Genomic DNA, 21053 nt, shown 5'->3' on the forward strand with positions numbered 1-21053 from the left:
GTAGCTGCCTGGGGAGACAGGCAAAGGGAGCAGGAGGGAAGGATTAGAACAGGACACAAGAGCACTTCTGGGAGTGACAGATATGCTCATTATCTCAACTGTATTGGTGATTTCATGAGTGTGTATATCCACATTTATCAAATTATACATTTTAACTATGCTATTTATATGAGCTTTAAAAATATCTCAAAGATCATATTCCTATTTGGTAAATATCCATCTGGGGGCCATAAATTTAAGCCTCAGTTACTCAAATAAAAAATTTTATTAAAAAATCTATTAACCTAGGCTGTTCAGAATAATACTAATCTTAATTTTTAAATTTATATCACACTTGAGCCATTGGCTCATGCAAGGACTGCTTTTATTTAATTAGTTTTAATACTATAATAAACAGCCACAGACTTGCCACCCAAAACTAAAGCTAGAACCCTGCTTGGTCCCCCCATGTCCATTCCATCCTATCCCATCATCCTGGCTTCCCGAACCAATGCACCTTTCACCCTGAATCTTGTGTTTACAAATTCCTGGCTTTTCATTTTGCATATAGTTTTACTGCATCTACATTTATTCTTTAAAATCATGTATTTAATTATTTTAAACTTAATAGTATCACACTATCTGCACGTAATCTTTGGGGTTTACATGCTTGTTTACATGTCTCCAGCAATACATAGGTAAGAAATTGTCCTAGGAAATTACTTCATCTTGATATATGTGAACATTCAACTCTAAAAGATATTACTAAACTTTTTTTCCCAATGTACTTACACCAACTTACACTGCCACCAGTAATGCAGAAGAGATGCTATAGATTCACTGCTATAATTTTTGCCAACTGAATGGTATACAATGGTATCTCACATAGTGATTTTTAACATTATCTTCATGTTTACTGACCACATGTCTCCTTTTTCTTGATTTTTCTATGCAGAGTGAAACAGGAACACAATTTCAAATACTATCCCCATGAATAACCAATTTCCCCCATTCATTGAATCACTTCTTTTCTCACTGAAAGACATATCTCATCATATATCAAAGTAACATATAGGTGTAGGTCTCTTTCTGAGATCTCTAGTCCATTGATCATGCTGTCTGTTCCCATGCCAACACCACAATATCTTAATTCCTACACATTAATAATAAGCACCCAATTTGCAGCCTGGAACCTGCGGCCTCAAGGCCACATGTGGCCCTCCAGGTCCCCGAGTGTGGCCCTTCGACTGAATCCAAACTTCACAGAACAAATCCCTTCATTAAAAGTAGCTAAATATCCTTACATTTCATGGTATTCAGTTTAACAGGTACAAAATCTACAAAGGACTTTGGGCCAAAGCCCTAGCTACTGATACCACAAAAATTTATTTTGCCTGTAAAAGTCCACATAGCCATGGCGAGCTGTAAGAATTCTGCAGTTTGGACCACAGAGGGGGAAAAAAAGAATCTTCATATCACAACACATTAATAATACAAATCCCTTTATTAAAAGTATTTGTTCTGTAAAATTTGGATTCAGTAAAAAGGCTAAGGATCCAGAAGGTGACATGTACCCCGAGGCTACACATTCCCCACAAATCAAATTCTATGAAAAATCCTGTTGGAATTTTGATTGAAATGCCATTGAATCTACAAGTCAATTTGAGGAAAACTGACATCTGCTTAGATCTTCTTTATAACTCTTTTGTGTAGAGGTCCTGAATTTTTTTTATTAGATTTAGTCTTAGACATAAATGTTGACATTTTCTGACTTTATTATAAATGATGTCTTAGTTATGTTTCTAAATGTTTGCTGATAACATATAGAAATAAAGTTAACTTTTGTATACTAATCTTACTTTCAAGTACCTTGATAAACTCTATTATTTCTAATAATTTGAAGTTTTGGGGGAGTTTTCTATGCAAAAACTCTTATTTGTAAATAAGAAGTTTTATTTCCTCCTTTCCAAACCTTTTGCTTCTATGATTTGTTTTTGTCGTATTGTGCCTATGGAACCTTCAAGAAAATATTGAATAGAAGTGGTGCTAAGTGAACATCCTCCTCTAGTTCCTAATCTTTTTAACTACACAAAGACTTTATTTATCTTTGTTTTAAATTACTTTCTGGCTTCTTTGGCTTAATTGATTACAAACAAATAATTGTGTACAAGCAATAATTTAAAAGTAGCAGTGTCCTAGGGCCCTTGGAATTTAAAATATTACAGATCTACATTTCATCATATATATCCTAAACAAAAATTTCAACAGCAGTCAAAATTCTGGAAATTTTATTATTATTTTTTAGAAGTTTAATCAATTCAGTTTGCCCCATTGTTGGAAGCCTCATCAAAATTCTGAACAAGATTGCCCTTCTCCCCAATAGCAAGTGGTACTTTTCCATCCGGCTTCTGCCAGTGTCCTTAAGTTGTTTTGACACCAAGCTGGTTTAAGATGCTGGGTGGCATTTCTGTCAGCTGCTTTGTCTCAGCTTGGCTGGTAACGGCAAAAGTGTTTGCTGCCAGGGATGTCTGAATGTTGGGACTATAAAAGTGGATCACCATTCCCTGGTTTGCGAACATACCTACCTCTTTAATATCAGAGATACTGTTTGATTTTTATTATTTGTTGTAACAGGTAATGTTTGTAATATTATCTGAGGGCAGTTCCTTTTTAGCAATGCACAATTGTGCCTAAAGTTTGGGAAGTTTCTCTTGGTTTATGACGGGTTCTTTCATTTTGTGGCACTCAAGAGATCTCAAGCAGACCAGCTAAGAGTCCAGTCTCTGATCTTAAAGGGAAAGCTTCTGACATCCAACTATTCAGAATACTGTTTGTTCTATTTTTTTGTTTTTTTTTAAGATAAAGGAGGTTCCCTTCTGTTCCTAATTTACTAATCTTTTAAAAAAATGATTATCTATTGCATTTTTACCAAATTCTCTATTGAAGTTATTCTCTCTTAAACTGTTAATGTGTTTAGTTACATACATGGATTTTTCTAATGTGAAACTCTCCTAGCATTCCTGGGATAAAACCATTGGACACATTGTAATACCTTTTTTATATACACAATTAAATTTGATTTACTACTATTTTGTTGAGAATTTTTACATGTATATCTGTAAGTGAAATAGACCTGTAATTTTTTTTTTTTTAACATTTTGGTGTCTTCATTCATGCTGGCTTCAAAGAATGAGCAAGAGAGAATTCTCATCAGTTTTACCTTAACAAATGGAATTATGAATAGCCTCTGGGAACCTAACTTGTATGTACGTTGAAGAACTTCACAATTGGCTAAATCCTTTAACTCACCTTAGTCTTCAAGTTTAAAAATATAGATCTTTATGTCCCATAAAAGATTTTGGACTTTTAGCAAGCACCTCAAATGATTCTGAAAAAGATGATCTACTGTCCGTACTCTGAAAAACACTGTCCTGGTAGGGAAAGTCTCTGGCTTCCCATCTGCTCTCACAGCAATCCAGAGCTGAGACAGGCTCCGCAGTGCTGCATGGTGGGGCTTCTAGTGAAAGAGCTGAAAAGGCTAAATGCCTTTGCCTCCTCATAGCATTTCTTGCCCATGGTTTGTGGACAGTCCTGGCTTATGCCTATTATTTCAACATAATGAGTAATAGTTCCTCTTTTCATTTTAAAAAAGTCTCAATTTGGATATGTCTTGGCCCTCTTTTATAAGCCTTCATGTTACAGTCTCTTTTCTTGCTCATGGGAGGACGGGCCTGAGATTGACTCAGGTTTGTCTGACTTCCTCTCCCTATTTCAATCCCCTCTCCCAGCTCTCAACGCCAAGTCAAAGCCAGAGGTTGAGAAGGTATGGATTAAGGAAAATTTATGCATAAACAAAGGCTAAATATCCTTACATTTCATGGTATTCAGTTTACCAGGTACAAAATCTACAAAGGATTTGGGCCAAAGCCCTAGCTACTGATACTACAAAAATGTGTCTTGCCTGTAAAAGTCCACATAGCCATGGCGAGCTGTAAGAATTCTGCAGTTTGGACCACAGAGGGGGAAAAAAAAAAAATCTTCATATCACAACACATTAATAATAAAAATAATAAACAAATCTTAGATTTTACTCTTTCAATCTACTCAGGCCCAAGACAGGTCTCAGGTTGTCACCAACGGCAATGTGCCAAATGAGGAATAAAAGTGGTCTGAGAGGTTCTAGTGACATGAAATGTCTAAGTTCTAAAACTTTTTTATTTTTTCACAATTCTTTCCCTTGAGGACCAGCTCTCTACTTTCATTTCAACCAAAGTTCATTACAAGTCTATTTATTTTGAGAAGTCCAATTTCCATACTAATATTCATGACTAAAGAATCTATCCTATCTTCCAAGGAACAGTTTAAAACAGGTATTCAATATATGTTATTTCAAAGACCTGCATGGAAATGTAAAAACTAGGCCTTTAAACTCTCATATTAACAATATGAAAATAACATACAGTGGCAGTGTCTTATGTAAGAAAGCTTGTAATTTCACTCATACATCAATAAATTTTTGGAATAAAGCTGAATATTATAAGTATCTATTTCTATATTATGTAGGCTTGAACACTCTCTCTTCAGTTTCAACACTCCTTCCATATTTTCAATTCTTCCTTTGCAATTACTTTCTTACTTTCTTTCTTCATAGTTCCATCATTCCATCGCTGCCTCACCAACCAGCATCACATTAGCAATAGCAGCTGCCTGTTGAGCACCCACTGTGTGCCAGGTGTGGCTATGGGGACTTTACATAATTAGCTTATTTAATCCTCACAATGATCTTTTGAGAAAAGAAATATTATCCCTAACTATATAGATGAGAAAAATGCAGCATTGAGAAGGTAAGCTGATAAGTGGCAGTGCTGGTATTTGCATAGTCATCTTAACCATTCATTAGAGCTGTCCTTCACAAATCACCTCACACCTTCACAAATCTGCTACCTGGTTACATGATCTCACCTCCTTTTTTTTGAAATCCACTCAACATAATGAGGTTAGATGATCTCTATCATTAAAACATTCCCCTGTTCAATTATCTATTTTACCTAAAATTAATTATAAAATGCAGATCAAATGTGTACAAACCAGGTGGCCAAGATTTTCTTCAAACTGTACCCATCCCCCTTTCTGGCCTCATTCTTCATTTAGCCCATCACGTGAACACTAAGCTGGAAGTGATCTGGACTACTTCCTTATCCTCTCACAGGGCCTAAAGCAATGCCTAGAATATAATAGCTGCCAAAAATGTTTGCTAGATTGGCTCTACTGATACCTAGCTATAGGTTACCGTAATGCCAGAGTTCATGGTGTTCACAAAGAAATTTCCTTATTATTTCCTTTATAATAGTAAGATAGTGTTAATTGTTTAAAAATTCAAAAACTCACTCATGACAAAATAAGACAATTCAGAAAAATTAAATCAGACAATTGTTTTTCTCTTTTCTTTAGCAAAATAATAGCAACCAGTAGTTATACCCAACAGTGTGATTAAAGAAGTCAAAGTATTCTTAATATTACCAAAAATTTTATTACTAACCTGTTGAGGAGTAATGGTGTCTCTATAACTTGGTAAAATTTTTAGGGTGACACTTCCACTAATATTTTTCAGTAATTCTTGTAATTCCTTTGGATTGTTTCCAACCTCATGGCCATTAACTTCTTTAATGATATCTCCCACGTGAAGTAGACCTTGTCGATCTATCATTCCTCCGTGAAGAATTCTGGCAATTACCAGGTCATTATTTTCAACTCTAAATGTTACACCCTATAGGAAACAGAATTATCATTCATTTTATTAATACTGGGGATAAATACTTAAATATTCATGAACATATATAAGAAAATAATTCTAAAACTAGGTAAATGAATTGTTCTTATTTTTCCCATGTTCTCTCCTGCCTCAATATTTCAACCCCATTAAACTACGTGCAACTGTGGCAATATATGCTACTCCCTGAAAAAGGACTTCAATGGTAAGGTTAACCCTAAATATGAAACATATATTAGTATCTAGGCTGTATTCCACGGGATAATGGAAGCTCAAGGGAGCAAGAAAAGGTATTTGTACAGCCTAATGGACTTATTTCTGGCTTTTTCTTGTTTCTACTTCACTGTTCTTATGGTCAGGATCTAGAAATAACAATTTTAGCAAGAAATAGTAAACTTCACTATTTATAGAGCTCCACCATAGCTTCACTTTTTAATAACAACCTTCTTCCATGTTTTGATACTGTCATTAGTATTTCTTCAAAGAGTAGTTCATTTCTTCAAACGGCAGGAAGAGAAATTTTTGCTGCCCATTGGCATACTTCTAGCTTTTACTTTAGTTTAACATCTCAATTTTGGTTTAATTTTGCAGGCTAAATCAAGTTGAGAGAGTATCAGCTGTGTATTTATACACAGGCCAAAAAAAGACTGATAAAACAAACATGAATACAGTTTTCATAACAATACGTTATGGAAAAAAGATGATAGAGTAGTGACTGAACCACAAATTATGTCATATTTCAGATTTAAGAAGGCACTAATTTATTTACTCACCAATGGCTCCCCAGCTCTTTTGTGAATACCAAGAATACGAATGGCATCTACTGGTAATAACTGATTATTGATAGAAGAATTATTCATTTCTGGGCTTGATGGAGGTGACTCATAACACTTCGATGCCACAATATCATGGGCCTCCAAGAGCGACTACAAGGAGTCAGAACAGCCTGTGGTTATTAACTACTGATGAAATATGTTACTAAAAATAATTTGTTCGCTCATTATCCCAGTAGAGTACTAAAAATTTCCAAGGCACACATTATTAAATTCCCAAATATAAGTTGAATCAAATATATATAGAATCTCAATACAAAACATATACTTTTACTTATCATCAAACAATATCATATTCCTTGTTTGATATGTGAAGAGACAGTGTTCAGTGACACTTTAAGTGGCATGTTCCCTGGAAACTAAACCTAGGTTTCTAAGTCTGGTGCAATGAAGGCAGTGGATTTCACTGCCACCATTGTAATTATCCTCATTCAATGTTTAGCATTAATCTCTATTTATTAAGGTATTATAAAAACCCAAATGACAGGAACCCTAATTTTCACCCTAACGTTGCTATGTTGGTAATATGATATACTTTTTACATGTACAAAATGTCCATTAAAGAGATGTCCAATAGGAAATGGATAAATATCAGCATCTTGCACCAGTGACAGAAAATTTATATTACCAATAAAGGTTTTTAGTCTACAAAAGAAACACTTTTTCAGGGGGAAAAAAAAAAAAGTTAGTAATGGTCCTGAATATAATGTATATTTTATCTCCTATATTTACTACGTATGTGATCAAAATCACAGATGATTTTGATCTAGCTTGCCAGGAATTTCCTGCATTTTTTTTTTTTTTTTTTTGTATATTTAAAGAAATTTTCATTCTTTATCTTAAAGGAATAATTTTTACTATAATTGTGAATAAAGCTAGGTTTAAAAAATAATTTTGGGTGTACTGAATACAAGTTCAAAAATAGTAAAACAACACAGAAAGAAGGGAGAAAATGTCAACAGGTTCAGAATGGAAGTAATCAGGATATTGGCTTAATTGGTAATTTCTGGTCATTTCATGAAACCATTTGTAAGACTAGAGAAAAAGGAAACCATTTTAAGATTGGAGTTTTAAAAAAAAAAAACCAACTCACAAATCCAAATCCATATGTAAGAATTCTTTCTATAAATGCTGAACGTTACACAAAAACTCTAACGTGGGCTGCTTAGTTTTCCATCCTCTCCTCTCCTTAGGCAATATTATTTACTCCCGTGACTTGAACCACTGCTTGCTTACACAATGATAACTCCCAATTTTATATCTCCGGTCTAGAATTCTCATGTGCTTCAGGTTAATATACTAAAAATCTGCCAAAGTCATGGCAATTTGAAAATTAAAATTAGTAAGGATTGTAGAGGATTGAAACATTGAATTAATGAAAAATTCATAGATCCACAATGTTAAATAACAAACAAAAGGACTGAAAAACTCATTTGTTACCCATTTGGAACTGCTATTTTAAAAACAACTCTTTACTTTGAAATTTGGTAAAAGGAAGCATGAAGCATATTCCTGCCTTTTCAGTAGAAAATGCATTACAGGATAACTAAATAATAATAGCCCAATTGATATGAAGCTTTACATTATAGAAGAACACCAGCTAATAAATGTAGAACAAGAGAACTGAAAAATGTCGTTTTTGCAACCTCTAATGACAATATTGATTTAGGCAAGGATTATTAATTTGTGTTCATCAGTAGGTAAATGGTTGATAGGAAACAGAATTTATATAATGTCAGAATGATAATACACTAGATTACTTCCTAGTGGAGAGGATTTCAAAATAAAAATTAGGCTGTCATCACCTTTAATCAAGGGACCCAATCTCAGGATCAATGCTGGTGGGCCAATCATGTATTATATATTTTCTGAAGTGGTTTAATTCATGCTGCATCACGTAAGATGTATTCTAACTCCAAATAATTAACCTGAATCATCAACCTTTTAGACAGAAATTCTGTTTATAGGAAATAGAAGGAATAACTAAACAACACAGCAGGGAAGCAACCAGACAAATCCAGGGACTGGGACGTTCTGCAAGACAACAGCCTAATCTCTTCAATAAAGCAACACCATACATAATCCAGGGGGAAAGGGATGGTTCAACCAGATGCCACACATTGGCCTAAGTTGGAAACTCATAACGTCCAAACCATCTGTAAATAATATTTTGGTGTCAAATGGAGAAGTCTGAATTCAGAATGTGTATTACGTGAGACGGAAGTTCACTGAAATGAAGAAATAGAAATCAACAACTGAAGAAAAAGGTAAGTTAAAAATAGCTTCTGCAAAATGATCTCAAATTAGTAAAAAAAAAGAAAAAAAAAATTATATATGTACATTTGTGTGTAGAAAAATATGGAGGAATATGGACTAAGATAGTACAGTAGTGATCTGGGTAGTTAGAAGGTGATGCCTTAATTTTTGCATTTTCATGTGCTGGTATCTTAAAATTTTATACATTCATTTAACTTTATATAACTTATATATTTGTTAAATTTTAAATATTTATTAAAAATATATAGCATGCCTGAAAGCTCTACCCAGATGTTTCTGAGGTATCATAAACTTAACATGGGCAGTTACCTTAAAATAAATATGTTCAAAACAGTCTCCCCCATTATATTCCTTATCTCAGTGAATGGCCATCAACTGTTTGTGAAAAATTGTGTTCTTATCAATTTCCCACATCTCTGTTTTGCAACCGTCACGTGTAGCCAATCACCAAGTCCTCTTGATTTTACTGCTTAAGACTTAAAAATCCTCACATTTCTCACTATTTTGCCATCACAATTTCTTGCCTTCGTACTTAAACATCTTGCTCCACAATCTGACTTTTTGCTGGTTGATACACAGCCCGTTCCACCCCACCAGGTTTCCTACTGTTCTCAGGATAAAGTACAAAGACCTTAGTATGCCAACTGGCCTTTACATATAGGTATCTCTGACATGTGTCCATCTTTTTGTACTTAAGGCACCAATTTATGGAGGAACCATATCACTACAAATATTCACATTTTATAGTAACATTGTTGCAGAGTCACAAAAAGTCTCTGGCTAAGAGCAAGCAAGGGATGTTACCATTTGATTTTCTGGGCTGAGATTTGTAGTAGAAAGTAGCTAACACTTTATTCTTCTATCCCAGCACCATTCCTTCTCCACTAAAATGCAATGTCCCTGTCATAAATCAAGTTGCCATATACGGCTGGATCTATTTCTGGGGTTTCTATTCTCTTCAATTAGTCTATTTTTCTAACACTGCCCCAATACTGTGCTGTTTTAATTATTACAGACTTACAAGAAATTTTTCCTGCCCTTTTTCTACTGAAACGGATTATTCTTTGTTAAACTGATTCACTGGTATAGGCCGATGCTGAAATTGCACTTACTTCTTTACCAATGGAGAGTACGTTATGCAGTAGTTTCTATCCTAACACAGCTCTCTTTTGTTCCACAGTCATTGAATGCACCCCAATCTTGAGCAGCAATACTAAAAAGTGTGTATTACTGGGCCCAAGGAGGGTAAACAGAATGGTAACAAGGAAGAAAAAAATCTATTACCACAGTGGGGGAAAATGTAGTCTCTAGTATGTGGTCTGATGGTAAAACAGGGTTGATGTTTTATTTAATTGCACAAAGGAAAATTGCATTTCTGTGACAGTGTACATTTATGTACTGTCTATACCAGGGGTGGGGATGCTGCAGCCTTAAGGGTACATGTGGCCTTCTAGGACCCTCTAGGTCCTTAAGTGCAGTCTTTTGACTGAATCCAGATTTTACAGAACAAATTCTTTTATTTGTATTAATACATTTTTGCTCATCTTTTATATTTTTTAAATGAACGTATTTAAAATGCCAAAGAATAAAATAAGTTTCAATGAATAATCCTCCCAGATCGACCAGCACAATGAGAGCATTAGTAAGCCACGAGGGCTAAATTGATGGCTGCTATACTCATGATTTAGTTCTAACTTCCCCTGCCTGATTGGCACCACTACTGCATGAAGCTGGTTAGTGAGAGTTTATGGGGGTTGAGTACACCAGTCTGTTATCAGCTTTTGACAATGGTGGACTATGTTTCTGTTTGAAGTGGAATTTGTGAATAGATGCACAGCTTGACAGTATTTTTAAATTCTGTCTGCTTAACAGCCTATCGTGTCAAAGAAGACCAAGAGAACACTGAAGGAAGAAAGCAGATTTCTTAATGAGGATTGGGAATTGCAATATTATCTTGTTTCTGCTAAAGATAAGATGATTTGCTTGTTTTGTGATACTGCAATATCAACATTAAAGAAATTCAAAGCTCATATCAGCATTATAACACTCATAAGGATCACAAATATTTTAAATTAGAGGGAGAGGCATGAAAGGTTGTATCTCAGAAATTAAAAGATTTTTGAAAAGCAAAAGCAATTCTTTCAAGCAGCAATAAGATCTGGAAATAATGGCACTGAAGCAACTTATCAATTAGCTCATATACACGTGAAAAAAGGGATGCCATTTGGTGATGTAGAAATTGTGAAAGGAATCATCATCAAAGTTGTAGGATACTTAGACTCGGATAACATTTCAAAGTACAAACAACTGCCTCTTTCAAGGAGAACCATAGCTGATCGGCAGCATGAATTAGCCTTCAACTTAATAGAACAACTTCATGCAATACTTCAAAAGGAAAATATATTATTCAATCACTTGGGATGAATCAACCTGATACTAGCGACTCAGTGCAGGTTTTATATTTCATTCAGATCATAATAGAAGGTTTTTTTTCCTCTGAAGAGTTACTTGCTTTGGGCACTTTTGGGAACAGAACACGAGGAATAGATATCTTCAACAACTTTCAAGATAAATGTTGTGAAGTTGGACTGAATTTAGTAAATTCAGTGAGTGGAGTATATGTATACGTGGTGCACTTTCCATGACAGGAAAACATGAAGGGTTTATTGCACAGATAATAAAAGTATTAACAGATACAGATGCTCTCATTTCTTTTCATTGTATCTTGCATCAGCAAATTCTCTGTGCTAAAGTTACTATTTTAAGTGACACTTTGCAACAAGTTGTAAGTATTGTTAATTATATTCATGTAAATGCAACATGGCATCATCATCAGTTTCATAACATGCTAAAGTTGATCAATGAGGTATTCAGTGTGGATTTGCCATATCATTCTAAAGTGTGTTGGCTATTGCAGGGACAGGTGTAGCCAAAATTTTATCTCTGCAAGAACAGATAAATTTTATGAAGAACAGAATCAGCAATGGGAATTATTGAAAGAATATTTCTATAGGAAGGAGGCATTTCTGTGTGATATCATGTCAAATCAAAATGACTTGAATATTTCTTTACAAGGTAAAACTAAGTCTATCTGTGATATGTGGCAAAAAATCCAAGGATTTTGGAAAAAGCTATCTTTTTTCAAAATATTTCTTCAGAAGGAAATTTCAGATGACCATTTTCCCCAGTTAGCAAAGGTCACTGATGACCAGGATGACATATGTGAATCATTTGAAGAATATGCAGCTGTTATAGACCTATTAATTGGATAATACAATGACAGTTTTACTGACTTTGAGAATCATGACATCACACTCAAATTAGCATTTCAGTCTCACCTAGTTGATATCACCAAGGCACCTAAAGAACTACAGATAGAATTGACTGAGTTTTCAGTGGATGACATTCTAAAGTCATTGGTTGATGATGCTAAGAAAGATATAATTGAAATATGGAAAAATGCAGTAGAATACCCATGCCTTCAGCAACATGCCTGAAAAATGCTTTCTTGCTTTTCAACTGCTTATTGCTGCGGATCTACATTCTCCTCCCTAACCCAAATCAAGACTCCCTTAGGTCACAAATGACTGATACCCATCTAGAGGATCAACGGAAACTGCAGACCTCCATGCCGCAACCAAATATTCATAAATGCTTTCCAACAAAAAAGAAGACACAACAAAGTCATTTAAAAGGTTAGTTAACTTTAAAATTAACAAACAGCTTACACTTTTTGAAACTATTAAGTACATAGTGGTTAGACTTTTACAAAATAATGTACATTTTTAAATATATCTAATTGAAGTTTCCTGAGTGCGTCCTTATTTGATTACAGCTAAATTAATGTGGCCTTCCAACATTAAAAGATTCCCCACTCCTGGTCTATAACAGGATATTAAAATACCTAAGTTGGAATTTACATACCAAATATGGTCCTAAATAATCTTTGGGGAAAAAAAAATCACCTTAAACTGGAATTTAACTACAAAAGAGGATACTTTGGGAATTCAGGGGAGTGATAGGGAAAGGTTACCTGGAAGTGAGGCTCTTTGAGTATACCAACCAGTTCTGCCACATTTTCATCCACATTTATTAAAGGAGTGATATCTTCAAGAATTTCATTGACTAATTCCAAGTTATTGTCACTGACAGCTTCTAGTTTTGAATCTTCTAGCTTCTCATGAGCCTGAAAAGACAACAGTGCATTTAAGTAATAACACTTCTTTGTTTTGCTCCAGACCATGGTTTATTTCTTGATTTCTTTCTTTTTCATAAAGTTATAAAAGATATTAGTTGGAAGTTTGAGTCAAGGAAACCAAATTTAATGTTTCAATAAGAAGCAATATATAGATTTTACAGAAAGTGTACCACGTAATTATAAATCTTGGCCTCTATTTCTATTCTAAAAGGCATGAGAAACTCATTTTTGTAACTAAACCATGAAAAAAACTGAAGAAACCAGATAACTATTTTAAAAATGTATTATAGTCCCTATACACCAAGAGAATTTCCTAATGACTTTCTAGTTAAGGATCAAACTCTAGATGCTATTATGTATGTTTTATTGAAATAAATAAGCATAATAAAAACAAAGATTAGGAATATAATAATTACATATGTTAACATTTTAAAAAAAGGACAAAATCATTTTGGAAACCCCAGATTCCTGAAGCTACTATCTTCCAATTTTGAAAATCAGCAAAAAAGTCAAGTTAGAGCATGTGGTCCTTGAACTGAATTTTGAAAGACCATATGATTTAATTAGGAGAATGATCCTCTCCTGTCTTTATATCTTAAGCTGTCTGTGTTTTTCAAATCTTATAATTTTTTCCATAGAAAATGAACCATGAATCACTGTCATAGAAAATAAGTAATTCTAATTATCCTTTAAGAGTAGGAGTAGAGTTTTCAATTTAAACTGAGAACGAACACTAAGCTGGCTTCATCTTTTAAGTGCTCTTTGCTTTCCTGATAAATGGTTGCTATCTGATTTTGAAGACAGGAAAAGCATAATTATCAAGATTTAACTGATCAATAAAACCATGTAAGTCTGACATTGTTGGTTATTAATAAAACCCACATAAGATGACAAATCTTACACTTATATTTTAATATTCAATTCTGTGCTGAAGAAAAATTTAAATTTCAAGTGGTAACAGTATCAACTAAACTTTATCAAATACCTATACTGTCATACATATTATTTCTACCATACAGACTGCATCTTTCAGAATCCAAATAAAATATTCTAATTTTAAAAAGACATTCTTTTTTGTTTAAATGTATTTTTTCTAAGGGATACACAAGAGTGAAAGAAGTTCTTAAGAGAGGGCCATTATATATTAAGGAACATTTGTAAGAAAGACTTCAAAAGGAGAAATTTTAAAAGTCACATGAAATAGACTGTTAAAGGAGAAAAAATTATTATTAAATAAAAAGAAAAATATCAAAAGACCAAATGTAATTTAAACAGAAGAAGAAATTTCTATTATATTTAGATAAGAAAAAATTAGAAGGACTAGAAAATGCCACAAAGAATGAGATTAGGTAAATCTATAATTTTCTGAAAGTATAATAAGAGCCAGATAAGGATGGGATGAAGAGGACACTCAACATTTACCATGAAATGATTATCACCATTTGAAAAAACTAAAATAATCTACATAATTAGTTAACTTTTAAAAAATAAATGAGAATTGCCAATTGTTTAAGTACAGATATTTGCTGGTAAACAAACAAACAAAAAAAAAACAACAAAACAAACACCTAATTTAGCATCTTTAACCTTGAGATATTCTAATACTCTAATGGCTGCGTAAGAGGAAAGCTCATACAGAAAGGAAAGAACCTTAATATTTATTGAGGGCTTTTGTGTGTTGGGTACTATATTCTTAGTAGTGTGTGTGTGTGTGTGTGTGTGTGTGTTTTCAGCAAAGGTAGGTATGTTATCATCCTCACTCTACAAAGATATTGATACAAAAACAGGTGAAATGATTTGCCTGAGTCCACACTACCGATAAATGGCAGAGTCAAGTAGTCTAATACCAAGCCTTGAGCTCTTATCTACCAAAGCTTATTTGACTTGATCACCAGAGAACCACTCTATCATCATCTTGCAGTTAATTATTTAATCCGATATATGATGCATTATTCTCAGTCACTTAAATATGTGACATATGATCTCACTGACTGCTAGTTTAGTTGTTGCTTGTTATTGTTAGCATGGCTCTTCCAGTCTAGATGCGTTAATTCCGTTCCGCCAAACCTAGCCCCATGATTATTTTATACTCCTATGGTTTGGAATACCACTTTATCCCTCCTCCGACTTTCGCTCCTTTGCTCTAAGCAAGAACTATAAAGACCATCTTTTCCTCCAGGAAACAGATAATGACTGGCTTACTACTTTCAGGTACTATGTCAACATATTTTCTGTATTATCCTATATAATCAACGAACAGTAACAATACTTCGGACATTGGCAGACTTTGGTTTAATTCAGGACTTCAGGACAAGTAAAGGAACAGAAATCAACACTGACTTGAAAGTGGGAATGAGGAAATACTAATGGCAAGAGAGAAAGAGGAAGTCAAGTGGGAGGGCAGAACCATTTTATAAAAAAAACCTATATATACCTGAAAGTTTTGCACATCAACCTCACAGACTGGTTCTATAGAAGAAAAGAATCTCACCAGAAAATACAGAAATTCTCAGGGGGAAAAAAAGCTTTTTACTGAAATTGCAGTTGTAATTATATTAACATGCAAAGCCAATTTCTGAAATATATTTAGGTTCAATCAAGATCAATTTTACTTTTTCCAACAAAGTAAATGTGGGTCTGCATTTGTTAATATGTGTTTTAAGCTCTGAGATATTGTCAAAGAACAATATCTCTTTAAATTCACTTTAAAGTCAGAATTTATTTAGTAGCTTTCAAAAGGCAAATACCACCTTGAATTTAACTAATCAAATTAAAAAAGATAAAGGAAATATTAAAAAATGACCAGAGGGGCAGATAAGCCATATGCTCTTTGAATAAATGGGTCTTGTTTCCTTTAAGAAAAAGCAGTACTAGAAAGCTAGTGTAACTCAATAAAAATATATTTAACCTGCCACAAGTGGTTGGAAGAACATTCCCCAATTGGCATTACATAACACTTGGAGCTGATACAAATACCGCCTAGCTCTCTTACATCCAGTTCTGAGAATCCTATTCACCATTGCACCCTAGAAAAATAAACTATGGAGAAGAAACAGGTCTTTCAGAACTTCTTTCTCCCAAGCACAGTTCAACCATGCTTGCAAATAAAAAGCTTTTTAAACAAAAGCTGTGGGCTGTATCTACAATGACAAATACTATTTTCTAATAAATACAGTATTATTATTTTATGCAGTAATTTGATCTTTCCCTTTAAAAAGCTAGGACTATATCATAAATTTTGTTCTTAGAACAGGGCTAAGTATATACTAGTTACTTATAAAGTATTTCTTGAAAAAGCTAAGTAAATGGGAAACAAGTTTGACTGTGGTCAAGAGTCATCCTCTTATTCTAGAAATCTAAAACACAAAAGATCAAGATGAATCCACAAATACTCAAAAATAAATACGAATTTGAGAAGAAAATAGAAATAAGATAGAGAGAATAGAGAATTCAATTTCTACTTTGCTTCTACATACATTATATTAAAAAGGAACTTTGCTCTGGAAAAAAATGGATGAAATAAGTATAAGTAAATTAGAATGGAATTGTCTAATGAGTAAAGAACTTGTCAGAAATCATCTAGTTAACCAAAAGAAGTTCAAATTCCTACATTAGATAAGTTATATATCAAGGTACTCAGAGAGCTTCTAAATAACAATGCTGAGCTACTCAGAGATATTGGTAGAATTAGGAGAATCACACAGATGTCAAAAAACTAAAAAAGGGAGTGTGTTATACTTTTTGGAAAGAAAAAAGAACATTTTAAAAGCTTGGTGTTAATAGTATTCAGAGAAAATATAAAAGAATCTTTTTATAATCTTTGAGTGGGAATGACCTTTCTAACTATAATACAAAATTTGCAAGCTATAAATTATACCAAAAAAAGGTCCAATAAAATTCACTAGTGAACATTTAAAATCTCTCATCAAAAATCAGCAAAGTCAAAACACAAATGACAAATTAATGTCAAAACACTTACAAATCATATTAAAGACAAAGGCTAATTTCCTGATACATAAAGGACTTCCACAAATCAGTAAGAAAAAGACCAAGAACTCATTAACAGAAATGGATAAAGAATAAGAAATGCACAGAAAGGGAAATTCAAATATCTTTTAAATTTAGTTTTTATAATTCACAGATAATTATTGTACAGATTTATGAGGTACAATGTGATGTTTAAATGAATGTGCACACAGCTTAATGATCAAATCGGGGTAATTACCATGTTCATCACTTTAAACATTTATCATTTCTTTGTGTTGACAACATTCAAAATCTTCTCTTCTAGCTACCTTGAAATATATACTACATTGTTATTTGTGAGTCACCTTGTGTATCAAATATATCTTAAACAAAAAGATACACAACCTCACTCATGAGAGAAATGCAAACTAAAACTATAATGAAACACCCTTTTTCTTCTTATCAAATTGGCAAGAATAAAAATCCTGACAACATACCATGTTGGTGATAATGTGGGAGAAGACAGGCACTCTCACTATTTTTTTCCCCAGTGGAAACATACTGGTGAGCAATCTGACCACATCTACCAAAATTATAGTGATTCTTCTAAGATTTAGCCTAAACATATATACATACACGTATAAAATAACATAGCAAAATTAAGATTATAGCATGACTTGTAAGAAAAAAGATCATCTAAGTATCTATCAGGTGGTGTACTAAAAAAAAAAAACTGTACTATATTTGTATAATGGAATACTATGGCACCTTTACAAAGAATAAAGTTGCTCTATAGGTACTGATATGGAATCTTCTGCAAAAATCAAGGTTTAGAACAGGCAGTATTAAACCCGCAACCTCCAATATGCTTACAAGTAAAAGATTAGATGCTTCTCTCTGAGATCAGAAACAAGACAAAGATGTGTACTCTTACCACTTCTATTCAATATTTGTACTGAAGGTTACAGTCAGGTAAATTAGGCAGAAAAAAAAAAGCCATCCAATCCAGATTGGAAAGAAAGAAGTAAAACTATCTTTATTCAGATGACATAACCTTGTATTTAGAAAATGCTAAGGAGTCCACTAAAAGACTACTTACTACAACCAATAAACAAGCTCAGCAAGGTTGCAAGATATAACATCAATGTAGAAAAATCAATTGTATTTCTACACACTATAATGAAAAATCTGAAAATGAAATTAAGAAAACAATTCCATTCACAATAGCATCAAAAAGAATAAAATACTTAGGAGTAAATTTAACAAAAGTGCAACACTTATACTCTGAAAACTACAAAACATTGTTGAAAGAAATTCAAGATTTAAATAAACGAAGAATCATACCATGTTCATGGATTAGAAGATTTAACATTGTTAGGATGGCAGTACTTCCCAGAATGATTTACAGATTCAATGCAATGACTATCTGAGTCCCAGCTGACTTCTCTGTGGAAACTGACAAACTCATTCTAAAATGCTTATGAAAACGCAAGGAACCTGGAACAGACAAAAAAATCCTGAAAAATAAACCAGGAGTACTCAAACTTCCTGATTTCAAAACTTCCTACAAAGCAACAATTATTAAAACAACTCCACCCTCATCTAGCCTTCTTGTTTCACCTAAGCGGGGAGGGGTGGAAACAAACTGAGAAGCACTTAGGGTGGTCACAGCCTAGGGCACAGGCTCACTAAAAGATTAAGACCTAATCATAGAAATACAGAACACTTCCCCTCCTCTTCATACCTCACAATACATCAATAGGGTTCTGATATAAAAACAGGGAATACAACTGAAAGAACTGCACATCTTAGACCTTATTTAACAAGAAGTCTCTTAAGACAAAGGAAGAGACAAAAACAAGGTATCAGAGGAAATTTTAGCTTCTGACAGACACCTACAGCAACAGTAAACACAGCCTAACTCCTACCTAGATAAACATAAACCTCACACTAAAAGCTTATTTACCTCACTTTATTTTACCCAGTACTTTATGTCCATCTTTCAATAAAAATTACAAAAACACAGTTTGAAGAGTAAGAGCAAGCATTAGAACCAGACTCACATATGGCAGAGATGTTACATGATAATTCTATCAGACTGGTAATTTAAAAACACTATGACTAATATGCTAAGGGCCCTAATGGAAAAAGTGGGTAATATGTAAGAACAGATAGGTAATATAAGCAGAGAAATGGAAACTCTAAGAATCAAAAGGAAGCTAGAAATAAACACTGTAACAAATAAAAAAATGCCTTCAACAGGCTCATATTAGAAATAGCTGAAGAAAAAAATCAGTGAGCTTGAAGACATGTCAATAGAAACTACTAAAAGTGAAATACAAATAAAAAAAAAAGAATGAAAATGACAGAACAGAATATCCCAGAATTGTGGGACAATTACAAATGGTTTACCAGAAGAAGAGTGAAAGACACAGAAAAAATATTTGCAGCAATAATGACCGAGAATTTTCCAAAATTAGTGAAAGACACCAAACCACAGACTCAGGAAGCTCAAAGAGCACTGAGCAAGATAAACACCAAAAAGAGCTAGGCATGCCATATTCCAACTGCAGAAAATCAAAAACAAAGAGAAACTCTTGAAAGCATCCAAAGGGGAGAAAAACAACTTACTTATGTAGGAACAATCTTAAGAATTATACTGGACTTCTCTTCAGAAACCATGCAGACAAAAGAGTAGAGTAAAATACTTAAAATGCTAAAAGACAAAGCCCCATCAATCTAGAATTATCTACCCGGTGAAATTGTCATTCAAAAATGAAGAAGAGAGTCCTTTCCAAACAAACAAAAATTAAAGGAATTTGATGCTAGTACAACTGCCTTGCAAGAAATGTTAAAAAGAAGTTTTTGAGAAGGAAAGAAAATTATATAAGTCCAAAACTCAGACAGATCTACATAAAGAAGAGCACTAGGCCAGGTGTGGTGGCTCACACGTGCAATCCTAACCCTCTGGGAGGCCAAGGCAGGTGAATTGCTTGAGGTCATGAGTTCAAGACCAACCTGAGCAAAAGCAAAACCCTGTCTCTAAAAAAAAAAACCAGAAAAATTAGCCAGGTGTGGTGGTGTGCATCTATAGTCCCAGTTACTCCGGACGCTGAGGCAGGAGGATCACTTGAACCCAGGAGTTTGAGGTTGCAGTCAGCTGTGATGACACCTCTGCACTCTAGCTTGGGCAACGGAGAGAGACTTTGTCTCAAAAAAAAAAAAAAAAAAAGGAATAGCACTAGAGAAAAAATAAAGGTAAAATAAAATCTTTTATTTTTCTTATTCTTAATTGGCTTATTATATAATAGTTTGTTGACAATCATAATAGCAACAATGAATTTGGTCAGTATAGCTTATGGACAAATGAGATGAATAAGATGAACGGCAGCAATGTTATAAGGGACAGGAGGGAGAAATGGGAAATATTCCAACATAAGGTAGTCACACTACACATGAAGTGGTGTAGTGTTATCTAAATGTAGTTTAGATTGCAAATGCATACTGCAAAATCAAGGAAAACCACTAAAAAGTTTTTAAAAAGAATTATAATATGCTGAGAGGAGAAAAAAATGAAATCATATAAAATGCTCAGTTAAAGCAGAGAAGGCAGAACATGAGTGGGAGACAAAAAAAGAAAGAAGGCAGGCAGGAAGGCAAACAGGCAGGAAAAAAGGAATGAAAGAAGGAAAGAAAAAACGAGGGCAGCAAATAGAAAACAATAACAATATGGAAGATATTAATCAAATTCTATCAATAATCACTTTAAAAATCAATGCCCACCAAATAAAAGAGACAGAGTAGATTAAAAAAAATAAGATTCAAGTATATGTTGTCTACAAAATCTTGTTTTAAATGTAAAGATACAGGTAGATTAAAAGTAAACGTATAGAGAAAGATACACTATCTAACATCAATCAAAAGAAAGCTGGAGTTCCTATTTTTAATTTCAGACAGAAGAGACTTCAGATCAAGAAAAATTATCAGGAACAAAGAGGGGCATTATGTAATAATAAAATGGATAATTCTC

The 21053-nt window shown here is 33.6% G+C and overlaps 1 protein-coding gene across 1 annotated transcript in view; it reads right to left on the reverse strand.

Moving 5' to 3' along the window:
* PALS2 (protein associated with LIN7 2, MAGUK p55 family member) overlaps nucleotides 1-21053 on the reverse strand; it is a 110376-nt gene that overhangs the window by 28062 nt on the left and 61261 nt on the right. Inside the window, exons 3-5 of the mRNA XM_069461748.1 lie at nucleotides 12893-13045; nucleotides 6523-6675; nucleotides 5519-5746 (exon numbers count right to left, since the gene is read on the reverse strand). Coding sequence (XP_069317849.1) covers nucleotides 5519-5746; nucleotides 6523-6675; nucleotides 12893-13045 — 534 coding nt within the window. The remainder of the gene's footprint in view (nucleotides 1-5518; nucleotides 5747-6522; nucleotides 6676-12892; nucleotides 13046-21053) is intronic.

The sequence above is a fragment of the Eulemur rufifrons genome, chromosome 29 (genome assembly GCF_041146395.1).
Source record: "Eulemur rufifrons isolate Redbay chromosome 29, OSU_ERuf_1, whole genome shotgun sequence".
Taxonomy (NCBI): Eukaryota; Metazoa; Chordata; class Mammalia; order Primates; family Lemuridae; genus Eulemur; species Eulemur rufifrons.